The 18,222-nt window shown below is 43.4% G+C and overlaps 1 protein-coding gene across 3 annotated transcripts in view; it reads left to right on the top strand.

The window, feature by feature from the left end:
• The window catches only part of LOC126239154 (regucalcin-like), a 123,645-nt gene that overhangs the window by 66,592 nt on the left and 38,831 nt on the right, over positions 1 to 18,222 (top strand). For all 3 annotated transcript variants that reach the window (XM_049947841.1, XM_049947840.1, XM_049947839.1), the window contains one exon: positions 5,821 to 6,027. In XM_049947841.1, coding sequence (XP_049803798.1) covers positions 5,821 to 6,027 — 207 coding nt within the window. The remainder of the gene's footprint in view (positions 1 to 5,820; positions 6,028 to 18,222) is intronic.

The raw sequence follows: 18,222 nt of genomic DNA, 5'->3' as shown, positions 1-18,222 counted from the left end.
CGCTGGCGCTCAATCACACAAGATGAATGTGCATATTACAAACTGTGGCTATTTATCAGTGGTTGAGACAGGTGTTATCTCGTGCTGCCTGTTGGACGACCGTCACTGTGCGTTAATTCCAGAACATTCAGCAGTATCAGTTGCTTCTAAGATTCATTTTGATCGATATACGTTTTGCTGAGCCCTTTTAGTTGGCTGATTCGAGTGATACGAGTAATCGTTAACTTGGTATTTAAACTGTATGCTACTGTTACTGTTATCGTGTTAAGGGAGTGCCGGCGTCACGCTACTTTCTTAACTTCCTTATTGCCTTAATCTTATTTAATAAATTACTTCCTAAGTAATGGTATTTTGTGTTGTTTAAATTATTATACATTTGGGGGGGGGCATTATGTGATTATAAAATTTTTGAGGGATGGTATTTGTATTCTTTTATATGATTGTTCATTTTGGGGGCTTTTTATGGGCATATTGTAAAATTGCAATTTTGTGGGTCGCCCCTTGTTTCAGTATTCATATTGTGCAATGTTGTTACGCACACTCTCGAATCCGGTACCACCGCTTCCTCTACCGTACATTCTCGCGTTTTTCGAACATGACTACTTCTTTATTCTAGCACCGTAAAAAACTAATCCCACTGATTGAACAATTTTTGTTTTCCCTTGCTAGCCTTGACGTCCAGTTCTGTGCAACAAAGGCCGTGAAAGTTTTCCAAAAATCGTTTTTTGTTAGTTTTTTTCGTGACCTAATGACACATTTAAACACATCAGCAATGTGATATTTATCGTGAGCACGTCGTCTTCTTTCGTAGCTATCTGAGTCTCATTCCGCTGAACGTTGTGTCCCTCCTTTCGTCGTTTGCTCAGGTTTTAACAATTAGCTTAAGCGTCGAGTCACCTTTTTCTTTAGGTCTGTCACTCCTTTCCGCTTCTCTTCGCCAAAAACTATAACAGCGGTCATTGAGACTAAGGCACTTTTCGGGATTATTTTCTGTGCTTGCTCCCCGAAGTAACAAACCGCATTACTTTGAACTGAAACATGGATGTACACCGCGAAAGTGGAAGAGGAAACGCAGTGACACTGCACTGGTTGAAAGGGTGTGTGTTATTTCAGCAGTTACAAAATCGAGTCAAAATTACAAAGAATTTGGCAGAATGAGCCCACTTATCAGTATGACATTGCACTACCTCTCCCTTGGATGCTGCACTGATTCGGTTAGGAAGGTGACATGGAGCCGTTGTGCCCTCTTCTGAAGCAAGTTGGCCCATAACAGTTGCAAGTGGTTCTTTATATCCTGGACACTGGCTCTGGGACGGAACTGACGTCCGAGCCGGTCCCATCCATGTTCTATTGGGGACAGATCTGAGTATCTGACTGACCATGAGAGTACCTCGCATCATGCAGATGGTTCATAGAGAGACGCGCCATGTGTGAACGAGCTTTGTCCTGCTGAAAAATTTCATCATGATAGTGTCACATGTGAAGTAACGCGTGGTGATGCAGGCTGTTCTTGACGTACAACTGTGGCCTCAAGAGTTCCCTCAATCAATACCAGTCGTGACCTGAATTCAAACCCGATGACTCCACACACCCTGACGCCAGTAGTAACACAGCTTTGTTTCTCCAAAACACGGGATGTATGAAAACTTCTCCCTGGTCGCCGCCATAGTCGATGATTGTCATCTGGGGTAGCGCAACTCATCGTTGAACACATCACAACGCCATTCATGGATATTCCACACTTCCCGGTCATGGTACAACTCCAAAGGCAGCTCTTTGTATAGTGGTGTTAATGGCAGCCTACGAATAGGTTGGTAATTCCCTTGTCAGGCTGTTGCTACTCACCGACCAATGGTGTGGGGTGACGCAGAATGTTGCCCAGTATCCATTACTTGTTCTCAGTCAGGCACAGATGTCAAGGAGTAATGACGCATTTTGTTCGCAATACGGCGATCCTTCCATTGGTGATCAGACTTGGTCGACCAGAACCTTGATGACGAGTATCCATATCCTCATGTTCCAGTGCCGTCCAGCATCAGGCCACTGTAGCACGATTCGACCAGCTGGCCAAATGGAGACCCACCATGAGCCCCCTTCCAACTCTGTCAGTTGCTGATAACGCAGTCTCATACGAGTATGCAGCATCTCCGTGTCCTTCAGAGTCATCACTCACCTGACGCTGTGCACGCAATTTATACAAGGTGATTCAACCTAAAACTTGCACCGCAAATATTTCCATATTGGGATGGTTCACTGACACGTGAATTTCACAGATTGAAATGACAGGCTGGGGCCTGCCTTTCTAGCCCACACAGTGTTATGAGTTTCCGATCTGTAGTTATTTACAAAAGATCCATATATTTCATTGAAACAATGCCCATTGACTGTACCACAATGGAAGTAGACTAAATCAGAACGTCACTGGTGTTCGTTGCAGGAGTCTGGATGCATGTAGTTTACGAAATATCGTAACACCGACAGTAGTTTGTTCCGTGTTGTATGACGAACGAAGGTGAATTTCACATAGGTGCATATCTGCAGCCTTACGTCTCCGGAGTTCTGTTGTTAAACAGGACATTGCCTACGACAAGCGAAAAACAAAGGTGAATATAGTACCTCTGTGGGATCAAACACTTAAAGAAACAATGCACACTCAAAACCTATACTCAAAATGACCACCCCCTGCGTCAATACAAGCTTGCAGAGTGCAACCCCACACTTGCTGCACTTATTCTACACTAAAGTGTCAAAGAAACTGGTACAGGCATGCATATTCACATACAGATATATGTAAACAGGCAGAATACGGCGCTGCGGTCGGCAACGCCTATATAAGACAACAAGCGTCTGGCGCAGTTGTTAGATCGGTTACTGCTGCTACGATGGCAGGTTATCAAGATATAAGTGAGTTTGAACGTGGTGTTACAGTCTGCGCACGAGCGATGAGACACAGCATGTTCGAGCTAACGATGAAGTGGGGATTTTCCTGTACGACCCTTTCACGAGTGTATCGTGCATATCACGAATTCGGTAAAATGCCAAGTCTCCGACATCGCTGTGATCGGAAAAAGATCCTGCAAGAACGGGACCAAGCAGAATTCAGTGCTGGGTCAGCGAGCGAACCATTTAACGAAACATCATCGATATGGTCTTTCGGAGCAGAAGGCTCATTCGTGTAACCTTGATGACTGCGTCACCCAAAGCTTTACTCATCTCCGTCAATAGCGACATCGGACTGTTGATGACTGGAAACATGTTGCCTGGTTGGACGAATCTCGTTTCAAATTGTACGAGGGTAATTCCAAAAGCAAGGTCTCCTATTTTTTATAAGTACATAGACCTTGTTTATTTCGACAATGGTCTACATCAGTTTACAGAGTGAACATTTAGCTATTTTTCGACATAATCACCATTTCTGTCGATGCATTTTTGTAGACGCTGTGGCAGTTTTTGTATGCCCATGTCATACCAGCTCGCCGCCATGCTGTCAAGAACCTCTTCTTTCACCTCGTCGTCGGAGCTGAATCGCTTTCCGGCCAAATGTTCTTTTAACTTAGGGTATAGGTGATAGTCAGTGGGCGCTAAGTCAGGACTATAGGGTGGGTGGGTGATTATGTTCCACTGAAACTGTTACAGGAGATCAACGGTTTGCCGAGCGATGTGTGGGCGAGCGATGTCATGGAGAATGTGTACGCCCTTGCTCAGTATTCCTCTTCCCCCGTTCTGAATTGCCCGTTTGAGTTTTTTCAGAGTTTCACAGTGCCTGTCAGCGTTAATTGTGGTTCGAGTGCATGCTTTGCTCAACCTTCAACGCTGTCTCCTCAGAAATTGACGGTCTCCCGCTCCTCTGTTCGTCGTGAATTTCGGTCCGACCAACTGCAAACTCTCTACACCACTTACGATCATTTTTGACATCCATGCACGACTCACCATACACTTCCGTCAATTAGTGATGGATTTCAATCGGCGCAGTGCCCTTTGCGTTCAAATACCGAATAACTGCGCGAAATTCGCACTTAGCGGTAACATCCAACGGGAGCCCCATTCTCAACGGCTGCAAAGCCAAGAGTGAGCGCCTCAGCGCGGCGTGCGCATGTTCACACACAGCGCGTGAAGCACTCTTCGTAACAGTGTGACAAACTGCCACACAGAGTTCTGTACTTATAAGAAAATAGGAGATCTTACTCGTGGGACTACCCTCGTATTTGAGCGGATGGACGTGTACGGGTATGGAGACAACCTCATGAATCCATGGACCCTGCATCTCAGCAAGGGACTGTTCAGGCTGGTGGAGGCTCTGTAATGGTTTGGAGTGTGTGTAATTGGAATGATATGAGACCCATAATACGTCTAGATACGACTCTTGACAGGTGACACGTACATAAGCACCCTGTGTAATCAGCTGCATCCATTCATGTCCATTGTGCATTTCGACGGATTTGGACAATTCCAGCAGGACAATGCGACATACCATACGTCCAAAATTGCTACAGAGAGGGTTCAGGAACAGGGATGCCTTGCAACGTGCCATTCCGAAGAGATTCCCCACCCCCCACCCCCACCCCCCGCTCCCTTGGTACTCTTACGGATTTGTTGACGGCCCTGCAGGATTCAGGTTGTCAATTCCCTCCAGCACTGCTTCAGACATAAATCGAGTGCATGCCACGCCGTGTTGCGGCACTTCGGCGTGCTCGCGGGGCCCTACAAGATTTTAGGTAGGTGTAACACTTTTCTTTGGCTCTTCAATGTAGCATGTAGCATTTCAGCGGAAACTGTAGCGCAGGCAGCAGTAATACGCCGTTTCATATCAAGTGTAATTGTTTGAAGAGGCTGACCACGGTGACATCTGTTAGGGTACCTTTCGGCGTACACTGTGCACGAACGAACCTCATGCTTTCTACATTCACCATAAACATAAACCATGAGCATGTGCGCTTTTTTTGCATTGGGAAGTACCATCTTCAAAGCACGTCACTGCTTCCACTATCATACAATACGTGACAGTACCGCTGCAATGCAATCGCAGTATACATACAACAAACGTAAACGAACTTAACATTGTTCCATTGTATTACGTAGATGGTGTACAACAAACAGCTGTCAGTGTCTACAATGTTCACAACACGATGACTCGTAGACTATTTGCACTAGCTTCCTGCAACAGACACCACTGACATTTTCCTTTACGCTACTTTTAGGATATTACTGTCAACAGGCATTGTCCCATTAAAAATTTGTAACCGTTGTAAAACACGGGACTTTTGTCAACGTATCAAAATTTGGGTATTGGCTGCAAATACGCTCCCTTGCCTACAATTCAGTTCTGCGAAAATTGCATATCGATAGTATCTTCTATATCCGAAACATATGCTGCACAAGTGTTAGGTGATTCAGCGTGTATACCAGGATAGCTAATAACACTGAAAGCGATCAAAGCTAATGCACTCTGGTCGTTGTTCTACCTGTCATAGTGAATCGCAATTTAAATGTTTCAGATACCTGCCAATTGCGTGTACTTGTATAAAGTTGCATGATTTGACCATGTCTTCTGGATGCTTGACATTTTTTGTCAGCCAGCGTACTTATTGACGTGGCCAAGTTAGTTCTCGCGATGACTAGGTCTGCCATTCGCCCTTTCGAGTTACAGAACACCATAAAACTGCAGTGCCGACGACAAGAAGTTCTTTGAAACGCATCTGAAAGAGGATAATAAAAATGACTGATAGCAAGTTTATGCTGAATGGATCCCGGCCTGAAGATGGTCATTTTATCTGAAGGAAAACCGTGCAGAAAGATTAAAACAGATTTTTTTCTTTACAGATGGCGTAACTTTCATTATTCCAGTTAAAGGCGAGACAGACAAGTTCGTTATAAGCATGTACCGTGATGTGGTGCTGATGACGTGGGATGGGGAGAGCAGCGAGCCAGCCGCTCTGGAGGTGATCGCGACGGTGCACGACGAGGACGGAAGTCGGGACAACAGGATCAACGACGCCAAGGCGGACGCTGCCGGCACCCTCTGGGCAGGTAAACACTGTCATATCACTCTGCTTTGTTTGCCGGCCTTTAACGAAAGTTAATAAGTCTGGAATCTTGTAGAAGTCTTTTAGTGAGTGAGTGAGAGAGTTAGTTAAGTGCAGAGAAATATCGGCGTGAATAACAACAAAATGGCCGCCATCAGTGTTAGAAACGAAAATATACAGTGTCACATAGAGCAATCAGACCAAACCACCGCCTGTCGCACCGTTCATTCTCCTAGTAACTGCCGGTAACTGCCCTTAAGGGAAGACGTTCATGAAAAACACACGCTAATTAAGACACACCACATCCACAATTTTTAAGATACGGAGGTCAAATATTGTACCATGCATTACATGAAATTAATACATTAACTGTTAAGTTCATTACATTATATATACTTAACTTTTTTATGAAACTTGAAGATTTTATTTTTTAAAAAATTAATAAGTACCTCTTTCTCAGAAATTATTCAATAATTTCCTACAAGATTTCCTGTTTAATTTCCTTGCATGTAGTTAGCTTCTCTCATGAGGTTTTTTGAATGTATCGAGCAAGAGAATTTTGATAATTTTAGTTGTAATTCTGTAAATGTTGTTGTTGTGGTCTTCACTCCTGAGACTGGTTTGATGCAGCTCTCCATGCTACTCTATCCTGTGCAAGCTTCTTCATCTCCCACTACCTACTGCAACCTACATCCTTCTGAATCTGCTTAGTGTATTCATCTCTTGGTCTCCCTCTACGATTTTTACCCTCCACGCTGCCCTCCAATGCTAAATTTGTGATCCCTTGATGCCTCAAAACATGTCCTACCAACCGATCCTTTCTTCTAGTTAAGTTGTGCCACAAAGTTCTCTTCTCCCCAATCGTATTCAATACCTCCTCATTAGTTACATGATCTACCCACCTTATCTTCAGCATTCTTCTGTAGCACCACATTTCGAAAGCTTCTATTCTCTTCTTGTCCAAACTAGTTATAGTCCATGTTTCACTTCCATACATGGCTACACTCCATACAAATACTTTCAGAAACGACTTCCTGACACTTAAATCTATACTCGATGTTAACAAATTTCTCTTCTTCAGAAACGATTTCCTTGCCATTGCCAGTCTACATTTTATATCCTTTCTACTTCGACCATCATCAGTTATTTTACTCCCTAAATAGCAAAACTCCTTTACTACTTTAAGTGTCTCATTTCCTAATCTAATTCCCTCAGCATCACCCGATTTAATTTGACTACATTCCATTATCCTCGTTTTGCTTTTGTTGATGTTCATCTTATATCCTCCTTTCAAGACACTGTCCATTCCGTTCAACTGCTCTTCCAAGTCCTTTGCTGTCTCTGACAGAATTACAATGTCGTCGGCGAACCTCGAAGTTTTTACTTCTTCTCCATGAATTTTAATACCTACTCCAAATTTTTCTTTTGTTTCCTTTACTGCTTGCTCATTATACAGATTGAATAACATCGGGGAGAGGCTACAACCCTGTCTCACTCCTTTCCCAACCACTGCTTCCCTTTCATGCCCCTCGACTCTTATAACTGCCATCTGGTTTCTGTACAAATTGTAAATAGCCTTTCGCTCCCTGTATTTTACCCCTGCCACCTTCAGAATTTGAAAGAGAGTATTCCAGTTAACATTGTCAAAAGCTTTCTCTAAGTCTACAAATGCTAGAAACGTAGGTTTGCCTTTTCTTAATCTTTCTTCTAAGATAAGTCGTAGGGTCAGTATTGCCTCACGTGTTCCAACATTTCTGCGGAATCCAAACTGATCTTCCCCGAGGTCCGCTTCTACCAGTTTTCCCATTCGTCTGTAAAGAATTCGCGTTAGTATTTTGCAGCTGTGACTTATTAAACTGATAGTTCGGTAATTTTCACATCTGTCAACACCTGCTTTCTTTGGGATTGGAATTATTATATTCTTCTTGAAGTCTGTGGGTATTTCACCTGTCTCAGACATCTTGCTCACCAGATGGTAGAGTTTTGTGATGACTGGCTCTCCCAAGGCCATCAGTAGTTCTAATGGAATGTTGTCTACTCCCGGGGCCTTGTTTCGACTCAGGTCTTTCAGTGCTCTGTCAAACTCTTCACACAGTATCTTATCTCCCTTTTCGTCTTCATCTACATCCTCTTCCATTTCCATAATATTGTCCTCAAGTACATCGCCCCTGTATAGACCCTCTATATACTCCTTCCACCTTTCTGCTTTCCCTTCTTTGCTTAGAACTGGGTTGCCATCTGAGCTCTTGATATTCGTACAAGTGGTTCTCTTCTCTCCAAAGGTCTCTTTAATTTTCCTGTAGGCAGTATCTATCTTACCCCTAGTGAGACAGGCCTCTACATCCTTACATTTGTCCTCTAGCCATTCCTGCTTAGCCATTTTGCACTTCCTGTCGATCTCATTTTTGAGACGTTTGTATTCCTTTTTGCCTGCTTCATTTACTGCATTTTTATATTTTCTCCTTTCATCAATTCAATATTTCTTCTGTTAGCCAAGGATTTCTATTAGCCCTCGTCTTTTTACCTACTTGATCCTCTGCTGCCTTCACTACTTCATCCCTCAGAGCTACCCATTCTTCTTCTAGTGTATTTCTTTCCCCCATTCCTGTCAATTGTTCCCTTATGCTCTCCCTGAAACTCTTTACAACCTCTCGTTCTTTCAGTTTATCCAGGTCCCATCTCCTTAAATTCCCACCTTTTTGTAGTTTCTTCAGTTTCAATCTGCAGTTCATAACCAATAGATTGTGGTCAGAATCCACATCTGCCCCTGGAAATGTCTTACAATTTAAAACCTGGTTCCTAAATCTCTGTCTTACCATTATATAATCTATCTGATACCTTTTAGTATCTCCAGGATTCTTCCAGGTATACAACCTTCTTTTATGATTCTTGAACCAAGTGTTAGCTATGATTAAGTTATGCTCTGTGCAAAATTCTACAAAGCGGCTTCCTCTTTCATTTCTTCCCCCCCAATCCATATTCACCTACTATGTTTCCTTCTCTCCCTTTTCCTACTGACGAATTCCAGTCACCCATGACTATTAAATTTTCGTCTCCCTTCACTACCTGAATAATTTCTTTTATCTCGTCATACATTTCATCAATTTCTTCACCATCTGCAGAGCTAGTTGGCATATAAACTTGTACTACTGTAGTAGACATGGGCTTTGTGTCTATCTTGGCCACAATAATGCGTTCACTATGCTGTTTGTAGTAGCTAACCCGTACACCTATTTTTTTATTCATTATTAAACCTACTCCTGCATTACCCCTATTTGATTTTGTATTTATAACCCTGTAATCACCTGACCAAAAGTCTTGTTCCTCCTGTCACCGAACTTGACTAATTCCCACTATATCTAACTTTAACCTATCCATTTATCTTTTTAAATTTTCTAATCTACCTGCCCGATTAAGGAATCTGACATTCCACGCTCCGATCCGTAGAACGACAGTTTTCTTTCTCCTGATAACGACGTCCTCTTGAGTAGTCCCCGCCCGGAGATCCGAATGGGGGACCATTTTACCTCCGGAATATTTTACCCAAGAGGACGCCATCATCATTTAATCATACAGTAAAGCTGCATGCCCTCGGGAAAAATTACGGCTGTAGTTTCCCCTTGCTTTCAGCCGTTCGCAGTACCAGCACAGCAAGGCCGTTTTGGTTAATGTTACAAGGTCAGATCAGTCAATCATCCAGACTTTGCCCCTGCAACTACTGAAAAGGCTGCTGCCCCTCTTCAGGAACCACATGTTTGTCTGGCCTCTCAACAGATACCCATCCGTTGTGGTTGCACCTACGGTACGGCCATCTGTATCGCTGAGGCACGCAAGCCTCCCCACCATCGGCAAGGTCCATGGTTCATGGTTCATGTTCAAAATATATAATATATTTATATAATACACACACACACACACACACACACACACACACATATATATATATATATATATATATATATATATATATATATATATATATATATATATAATTTAAATATATAAACATATTGCATATAATATGTAATTATATAATTAATATGTATTTACATAAAATATATAATATTTTATATAATATATATAAAACTCATGCACAATTCCAAGTACTTTGCCCCATACCTCACCTTACACTCAGCATTTCAGAATTTGCTCTTGAGACAACATTTATCGGGTTTATATAAATAAGTACAAAAAATTTCATTATTCTAGCCTTCATAGATTCTGAGAAGAAGGTGCATAAACTTTAAGAAACCTAATTTTCACTAAATTCGGTTTGAAGTTCAACCTAATGTTTTTTTTCTTACATCACATCTTCAGAAGGCTCCAGATTTGTTCTCAGGAACCTCTTTCCGTACAAGGCTTCTCTTCTGACTTCTTATTTTCTGCCTTTGCTCTTTTACTAGGTCTTCAACCGACTTTTCATTTGCAGAGAGGCACAGTAAATCTATTTTTCCTAAGATGTCTTGAGTGAAATTTCCTATTTTAGAGCCTGTTTTCTCTAATACCTTCGCCCCCACTCCCCCCCCCCCCCCAACATACTTATCATTAAATACAAGAACTGCATTATAAGTTACTATTCTGACAACTGTAGCAGATGAAATTGTGGCAAAACAAGAGTTACTTCTCCATAAACAAAGCAGATGGTTTGTTATTGTTTCTATGGAACAGAGTTATAGATCTATAAAACCAAATAGTATACACTGAGGTGACAAGTCATGGATAGCTATAGACACAAAGTCAGACGGCAGTAGCATTGCGTGCACAACGAATAAAAGGGCAGTGTATTGGTGGAGCTGTCATTTGTCTCATTTAATATTAATAACTAAATAATTATAAAACTAAATGACTGGGATGTTTTTTATTTATCTTCAAAGATTCGAGTCCTCCCTCGGGCATGGATGTGTGTAATTTTGGTAAACATTTTTGGAATACAGTGATCAACAGATTATTATATTTTGACTAAAGTTCAGTCTTGATCACACCATTTATGTTTCAATGCTATAGGTAACCGGTTTCGGTTATTTTTAGATAACCATCATCAGACCCATGGCTCCCTTAGGATGGTAGGCGAAGCTCCTCAGCTGCTACGAAGTTAACTGATCACTTCGTAGCAGCTGAGGAGCTTCGCCTACCATCCTAAGGGAGCCATGGGTCTGATGATGATTATCTAAAAATAACCGAAACCGGTTACCTATAGCATTGAAACATAAATGGTGTGATCAAGACTGAACTTTAGTCAAAATATAATGGATGTGTATGTTTGTCCTTAGGATAATTTAGGTTAAGTAGTGCGTAAGCTTAGGGACTGATGACATTAGCAGTTAAGTCCCATAAGATTTCACAACCATTTTTTAATCTTCGAAGGCCTACCTAAACTTCCCTAACCAAAACGTTGTTATTTAAGCAACGGTAGTACATTTGATTCACTTGCTCATTTCACGACGCCCAAAACATAGTTTACTGTTACGGGTTAACGATTAATGGTTAGCTTTAAAGTCCGCAAAATCTCCAATAAATTAATGCTTCAACGTTTAACGAAGTTAACTTTTTTAGCAATGGATTAGCGAATAGTGAAGTTAAATTTTCGATTAAAGTTGCCAAACTATTGGTTTAGTTCATGAAGGCTGCCTCACAAAATCTTTTACGTCACTGCAAGTAAGAGGTGGTTCTGACTTTCAATAAAAGTTTGTAAAATAAATATAACTAAAAAAGACTGAAATGAAAAGAGGTGTATAATGTCTAGCAATTTAATGCTACAGCCGAAAGTTTCTATTGCAGATGGTCCAGTCACATTAATGACGTCTGAAAAAACTACCTTTTGCAGTGGGTACGTGCAAGTAGAGCGTCAGTGAGGTTCTGGAAGGTCCCGAGAGGGATGTTGAACCATACTAACTCGAGTGCCGTGGACATTTGCACTAGGTTTCTCGCTTGAGGATCCATGGTGCGAACTGGCCGATCGATGTGGGCCCACATATTCCCGATTGGGTTTAAATCCGGAGAGTTTGGTGACCAGAGGAACACAGTAAACTCATTCAGGTGCTCTTCGAACCACCCACATATATTGGGCTGCATTACCTGCTGGTAGTCGCCATCGTGCCGACAAACAAACAAACTACATTTAGCGGTAAACGTGGTCTCCAAGAATAGGTGCAAACGAGGGGCGTTTGAAAAGCCCGTGCGAAAATAAAAACTACTTACGTATTTGGGGTAAACCTTTATTTTTCGACATGGTCTCCTTTTAGACTTATACACTTCCTTCAACGCTCTTCTAATTAGTTGATCCCTTCCGAATAATAGGAATTGTCCAAGTCTGCAAAATAGCTATTAGTTGCTGCAATCACCTCCTCGTTTGAATAAAATCTTTGACCCACCAGCCATTTTTTCAAACTGGGGAACAAATAGTAGTCCGAGGCAGGCGAGGATAGGGGGGATGTAAAACGATTTGGAATCCTATTCCAAACAATTTTGCGACCACAACTGCTGATGTGTGTGCTGGTGCATTGTCGTGATGGAAAAGGACTTTTCTGTGGTCCAGTCACCGGTGTTTTTCTTGCAGCTCGGTTTTCAAACGGTCCAATAACGATGAATAATATGAACCTGCAATAGTTTTACTCCTTTCCAGATAGTCGATGAGGATTATCCCTTGCGAATCCCAAAAGACAGTCGCCATAACCTCTCCGGCCGAAGGAATGGTGTTTGCTTTTTTGGGGGCAGATTCTGCCTTGGTAACCCATTGTTTAGATTGTTGTTTGGTCTCAGGAGTATAGTAATGTATCCATGTTTCATCCACAGTGACGAAACGACACTTAACGTCCTGCGGATCCTTCCTGAACAGCTACAAACAATCCTTGCAACACTTCACACGATTCCGTTTTTGGTCAAGAGTGAGCAATCGCTGAACCAATCTTGCGGATAGCTTTCTCATGTCCAAATGTTTATGCAGAATATTATGTACCCGTTCATTTGAGATGCCCATAGCACTAAAAATCCCACGCACCTTAACACTACTGTCATCCATCACCATATCATGGATTTTATCAATGACTTATGGAGTCGTAACCTCCACAGGGCGTCCAGGACGTTCAGCATTATTTACGCCCATATGGCCACTCCGAAAATTTTATAAACTGTTCTAATCGAAGGTGCAGAGTCACTGTAATGTTCTTCAAGCTTCTCTTTAGTCTCCTGAGGCGTTTTGTCTTTCTAATGTTTAATCACCTAATGAAATTATTTTTCGTCCATTTTTTTGACAATCACTCGACTTCCTTGATCCACACGAATGCTAAACACAAAGAAATAGACCAGTATGGCTGAAACTTGGTATGTGCTCTTTCCAAAGATGCTACTAACTAAACATGACCTCGATACGCGCCGGTGGTGCCATCTCTCGGACTTTGCACGGACTTTGCACGGACTTTTCAAACGCCCCTCGTAGTTGTGCTGATTCACTGAGCCTTTTTGAATGATGTGGTCACCCAAGGAATTCCACGAAACTTTCTCCAGATCATAACGCTCACTCCTCCGATACTGACCGTTTGCTTCCTGACATTTACGCCGTACACGCCAATGACTAGCTGTTCGATGGAGCATAAAACGTGATTCACCTGAATAGGTAACCTGTCGTCATTCAATGGACGTCCAGTTGTGGTACAGGTGCGCGTATCCCGGCCTTCGTCGCCCATGAACAGTGGGTGCATGAACACGGCGCCTCCTGTGGAGGCCCACAACCAGCAACGTTCGCTGAGCGGTCGTTGAGGACACAGCGTTGGTTGCGTTTGGTTCGTTTGGGTGGTGAGCTGGTGAACAGTCGTGCGTACACTCGCCGGTACACGTCTCCACAGGTGTCACTGACTCCTGTCATCTACGGCCTGTGATGCACCATAGTTGTTAGTTGTCTCGGTGCCAGTTTCGGATGGGGTCATTTTGCCATGTACGGTATACTTTGACCATGGCAGCGCGAGAACTGTTGACAAACTTAGCCGACTCCACCCTTGGCCCGAAAGCCAATGATTATGCCCTTTTGGACGTCAGATAAATCGCTCCGTTTCCGCGATACAACGACTGCTCTGTTTTCCACGTCCCCCAGACACGCTTCATATACCCTCCACTTCTGTTGCTGCCACTTACCGTATGTGAGTGGTTATTACACGATGAAGTCCAACACAGCCCGTGGTCTCAATGTGACTCGACGGTGTGTACGTATATTATTTTAACATTTTGTGATTGTATATTCATTTGTGCCCCCTTAAGGTTTCTGTAGTTGTAGCTTTGCGTGAGTTTATTTTCCTTAATTTTTAAAATGGTTCGAATGGCTCTAAGCACTATGTGTCTTAACATCTGAGGTCATCAGTCCCCTAGACTCAAATGCCTCCCGGCCCACAAGGAGGCAAACAATTCAGAAGCGGAATTACTCCACGAAGATGGTGAGAGTGTGCCACTTCAGTATAGAAGGCTACACAAGGACGAAAGGAGAAATCCTTGAAAAAATTGTAACAAGAGAAAGAGTAAGTGTCGTATTCTTGCAGGAGACACACCTGACAGATGAAAACATCGAACGATTATGCATACCAGGATTCACCAATGTGGGATACTCAGGACACGACAAACATGGTATGGCGACCCTGGTGAAAAATGAGCTTCTAGGAAACCTCGAGAACAATGTGGAATCGGTTCCACACGCAATAGGCATTAAACTGGGAGAGATGACAATCTACAATGTCTACAAACCACCTTCGCAGCAATGGCCTATAGGAATCTTACCGCAGGCTAATCATCCAGCAATCAATGCCGGCGACTTTAATTCCCAGCACACCAGATGGGGATATCAGAGATCCACTCCGGAAGGCGTTGGACTAAGTGACTGGGCTGACAACCGGGACCTACACCTCCTGTTTGATCCCAAGGACAGAGCGTCCTTCAATTCAAAAGTATGGGGCACAAAGACGACACCTGACCTGACCTTTGTCACACGCGGCGCAACGGGCGTACCAATGCAAGCTACAAGAAGAGTCCTCGAAGCTTTCCCACGGAGCCAACACCTCCCGATTATTGTGGAGATCGGCCTTTCCATCCCGATCATAAAGAGCCCCCCGATTCCACGGTGGAATCTGAGAAAAGCAGACTGGGGGAAATATAAATCTTTTATTGACAAGACAATAAATCGAATACCACCAAGTCCAGAGAACTACCAAAGGTTTGTAAACCTGATATATAAAGGGGCCCTAAAGGCTATCCCCCGAGGGACCCGGAGGGAATACATTCCTTGCTGGTAAGAGGAGTGCGAGTCATTGTTAGAGCAGTATGAGAGGAGTGGGGAGGACGAGACTGCAGAACGACTGATCAACACTATGAACGAGGAACGTAGGAACAGGTGGAAGATGGCAATGGAGAACCTGGACTTTACCCATTCTAGCAGGAAGAGCTGGGGTCTACTACGGAAACTGGGTGGTGCCACAACACCACGAAGATCGGCCGCGGGTGTGGGCCCATCCGAAATAGCGACTGCCATGAAACAGACCTCCAAAATACGACTGAAGACTGAGGAGAAGAAAAGGATCTCCAGGAACCTAACCAAGGAATTAGCCAATAATCCAACTAATCTAGATATTGTCAAAGCAGTAGACGTCGAGGAGATTACCCAGGCCCTAACACTAATGAAAACAGGGAAAGCAGCCGGACCCGACGAAATCCTCCCAGAATTTCTGAGGGAGCTGGGACCCATTGGGAGGAAATGGATGGCCAAGCTCTTCACGGAATGCATTAAATCAGGTGCACTCCCGAAGTTATGGAAAGAAGCTAAGGTAATAGCGGTACTGAAACCAGGGAAGGATGGAGATAATCCAAAGAACTATAGACCGATCTCACTGCTTTGTACCTCTTACAAACTATTTGAGAGAATATTACTGGCCAGACTAGCACCATACATTGAGGCGAAACTCCCGGACTATCAAGCAGGGTTCCATGTGGGAAGGAACTGCTGTGAACAAGTTTTGTCCCTTACAACATATATAGAGAAAGGCTATCAGAACAAGCTGAAAACGGGCCTGGTATTAATAGATCTTACATCAGCCTATGACACTGTCTGGACCGAAGGACAACTGCTCAACCTTACTCGAATTATCAAATGCAATCAGACGTACACATTACTATAAAATATGCTGACAGGCAGGAAGATCAAGGTCTATCTCCATGGAAAGAGCAGCAAAAGCATTGTCATAAACAATGGCCTGCCGCAGGGGTCAGCCCTGGCGCCGACCCTTTTTAATTTATACATATCTGATATGCCGAACACCAGGTCGCGTAAATTTGCGTATGCGGATGATCTGGCCATCGCATACCAAAGCAAAAATTTCGAAGATCTTGAAAAAACGTTGAATGCGGACCCTGAAGCGCTGAACACCTACTACCTTAAGTGGCATTTGCATCCCAATCCCAATAAAACGACCAGTACCATAATGCACCTTAATAACAGAGCTTCAAGCAGGAAACTACAGCTTTCCCTGAATGACCGGCATATCAGACATGAAGATAAGCCCAAATATCTGGGAGTAAAATTAGACCGTACACTAACGTTTAGCTCCCATCTGGAAGACACCAAACAGAAAGTAAAATCTCGAAATGCCATTATGTCTAAATTGGCCGGAACATCATGGGGGTGCGGAGCTAATACACTAAGGACGTCAACATTAGCCCTCGTGTACAGCGTGGCTGAATATTGTTCACCAGTCTGGGCGAAAAGTGCGCATGTAACTAAAGTAGACACCCAATTGAAAGAGACGATGAGAATTATCTCAGGCACACTTAGGGCTACCCATGTGACTGGCTCCCAGTCCTTGCCAACATAGAAACCCCTGATATAAGGCGCTCCATGGCGACCTCAAGAATATACAGGAAGATCGTACACAATCCAGAACTCCCTATACACCAAGACTTATCACCCATCAACAGGCTAAAATCTGGGTCCCCCTTTTGGAAGATTGGCAGGGAATTACAGGACTTCGACCCAAAGCTAGCGTGGGGGGAATCATGGCGCAAAGGGACACACAAGAACCAATAGCTTATCGATGACCCCAGCAAGAAGATAAATGGTTTTGATCTCCCTCGGAAGCTCTGGGTTGCCTTAAATCGCCTTAGAACAAGCGTGGGAAGATGCAAACATCTAATGAATAAGTGGGGACTTGCGGAGAGTCCCGTGTGTGAATGTGGTGAACTCCAGACAATGGACCACCTACTGGTGTGTGAAGTGGTAGGATATAGTGGCGAACTGAAGGACATACATTACTTGTCTGACCTAGCCATATATTGGCTCAAAACTATAAGTAGCATTGTGTAGTGTTGTAATTTCCTGTTGGATTGTAATGACACTGTAATATTTGCCTTGTACATGCCGAACGAATAAATAAAAAAGAACTACTTAAACCTATAGCAGCAGCGCGGTTCTGAACTGAAGCATCTAGAACCTTAATTTTTATGTTATTATGTGGGGTATTAAGGCATTCAGAAAATTGACCGCGAATTGCTAGTTTGTTTGGTCTGTGGCAGTTCACACTGCTAATAAAATTAAATTACAGTCGGCTACAGCTCACAATTTGCACAACCCCTATCCGAAAATCCGATCCCACTGAAATTCTGCACCGCAAGTTAAACAAGCTTTCAGTAACTGTGGACCGAGTTTCAAAGGTTTCAGCGCCACATGTGTTTAGCACGCCAACAGCTTCACACACTGAAGAGCCAAAGAAACTGGTTCACCTGCCTAATAATGCGTAGGGCCACCGCGAACACTCAGAAGTGCCGCAGCGCGACGGGGAGTGAGTAGTGTCTGAAGGAAGGGAACTAACACAATGAATCCTGCAGGGTTGTCCACAAATCCGTAGGAGTACGAGGGGGTGGACATCTTGTCTGAATAGCACGTTGCAAGGCATCCCAGATATGCTCAATAACGTACATGTCTGGTGATTTTGTGGCCATCGGAAGTGTTTAAACTCAGAAGAGCTTTCCTGGGGCCATTCTGCAGCAATTCTGGAAGTGTGGGGCGTCGCATTGTCCTTCTGGAATTGCCCAAGTCCGTCGTAATGCACAATGGACATGAATGGATGCAGGTGATCAGACAGGATGCTCACGTACGTGTCACCTGTCAGAGTCGTATCTAGACATATCAGGGGTCCCATATCACTCGAACTGCAGTGGTCGAACCCATTAC

Source organism: Schistocerca nitens, chromosome 1 (genome assembly GCF_023898315.1).
Source record: "Schistocerca nitens isolate TAMUIC-IGC-003100 chromosome 1, iqSchNite1.1, whole genome shotgun sequence".
NCBI classification, from domain to species: domain Eukaryota; kingdom Metazoa; phylum Arthropoda; class Insecta; order Orthoptera; family Acrididae; genus Schistocerca; species Schistocerca nitens.
Note: the sequence above shows the minus strand (reverse complement) of the source record. Positions and strands in the feature narration are given on the sequence as shown.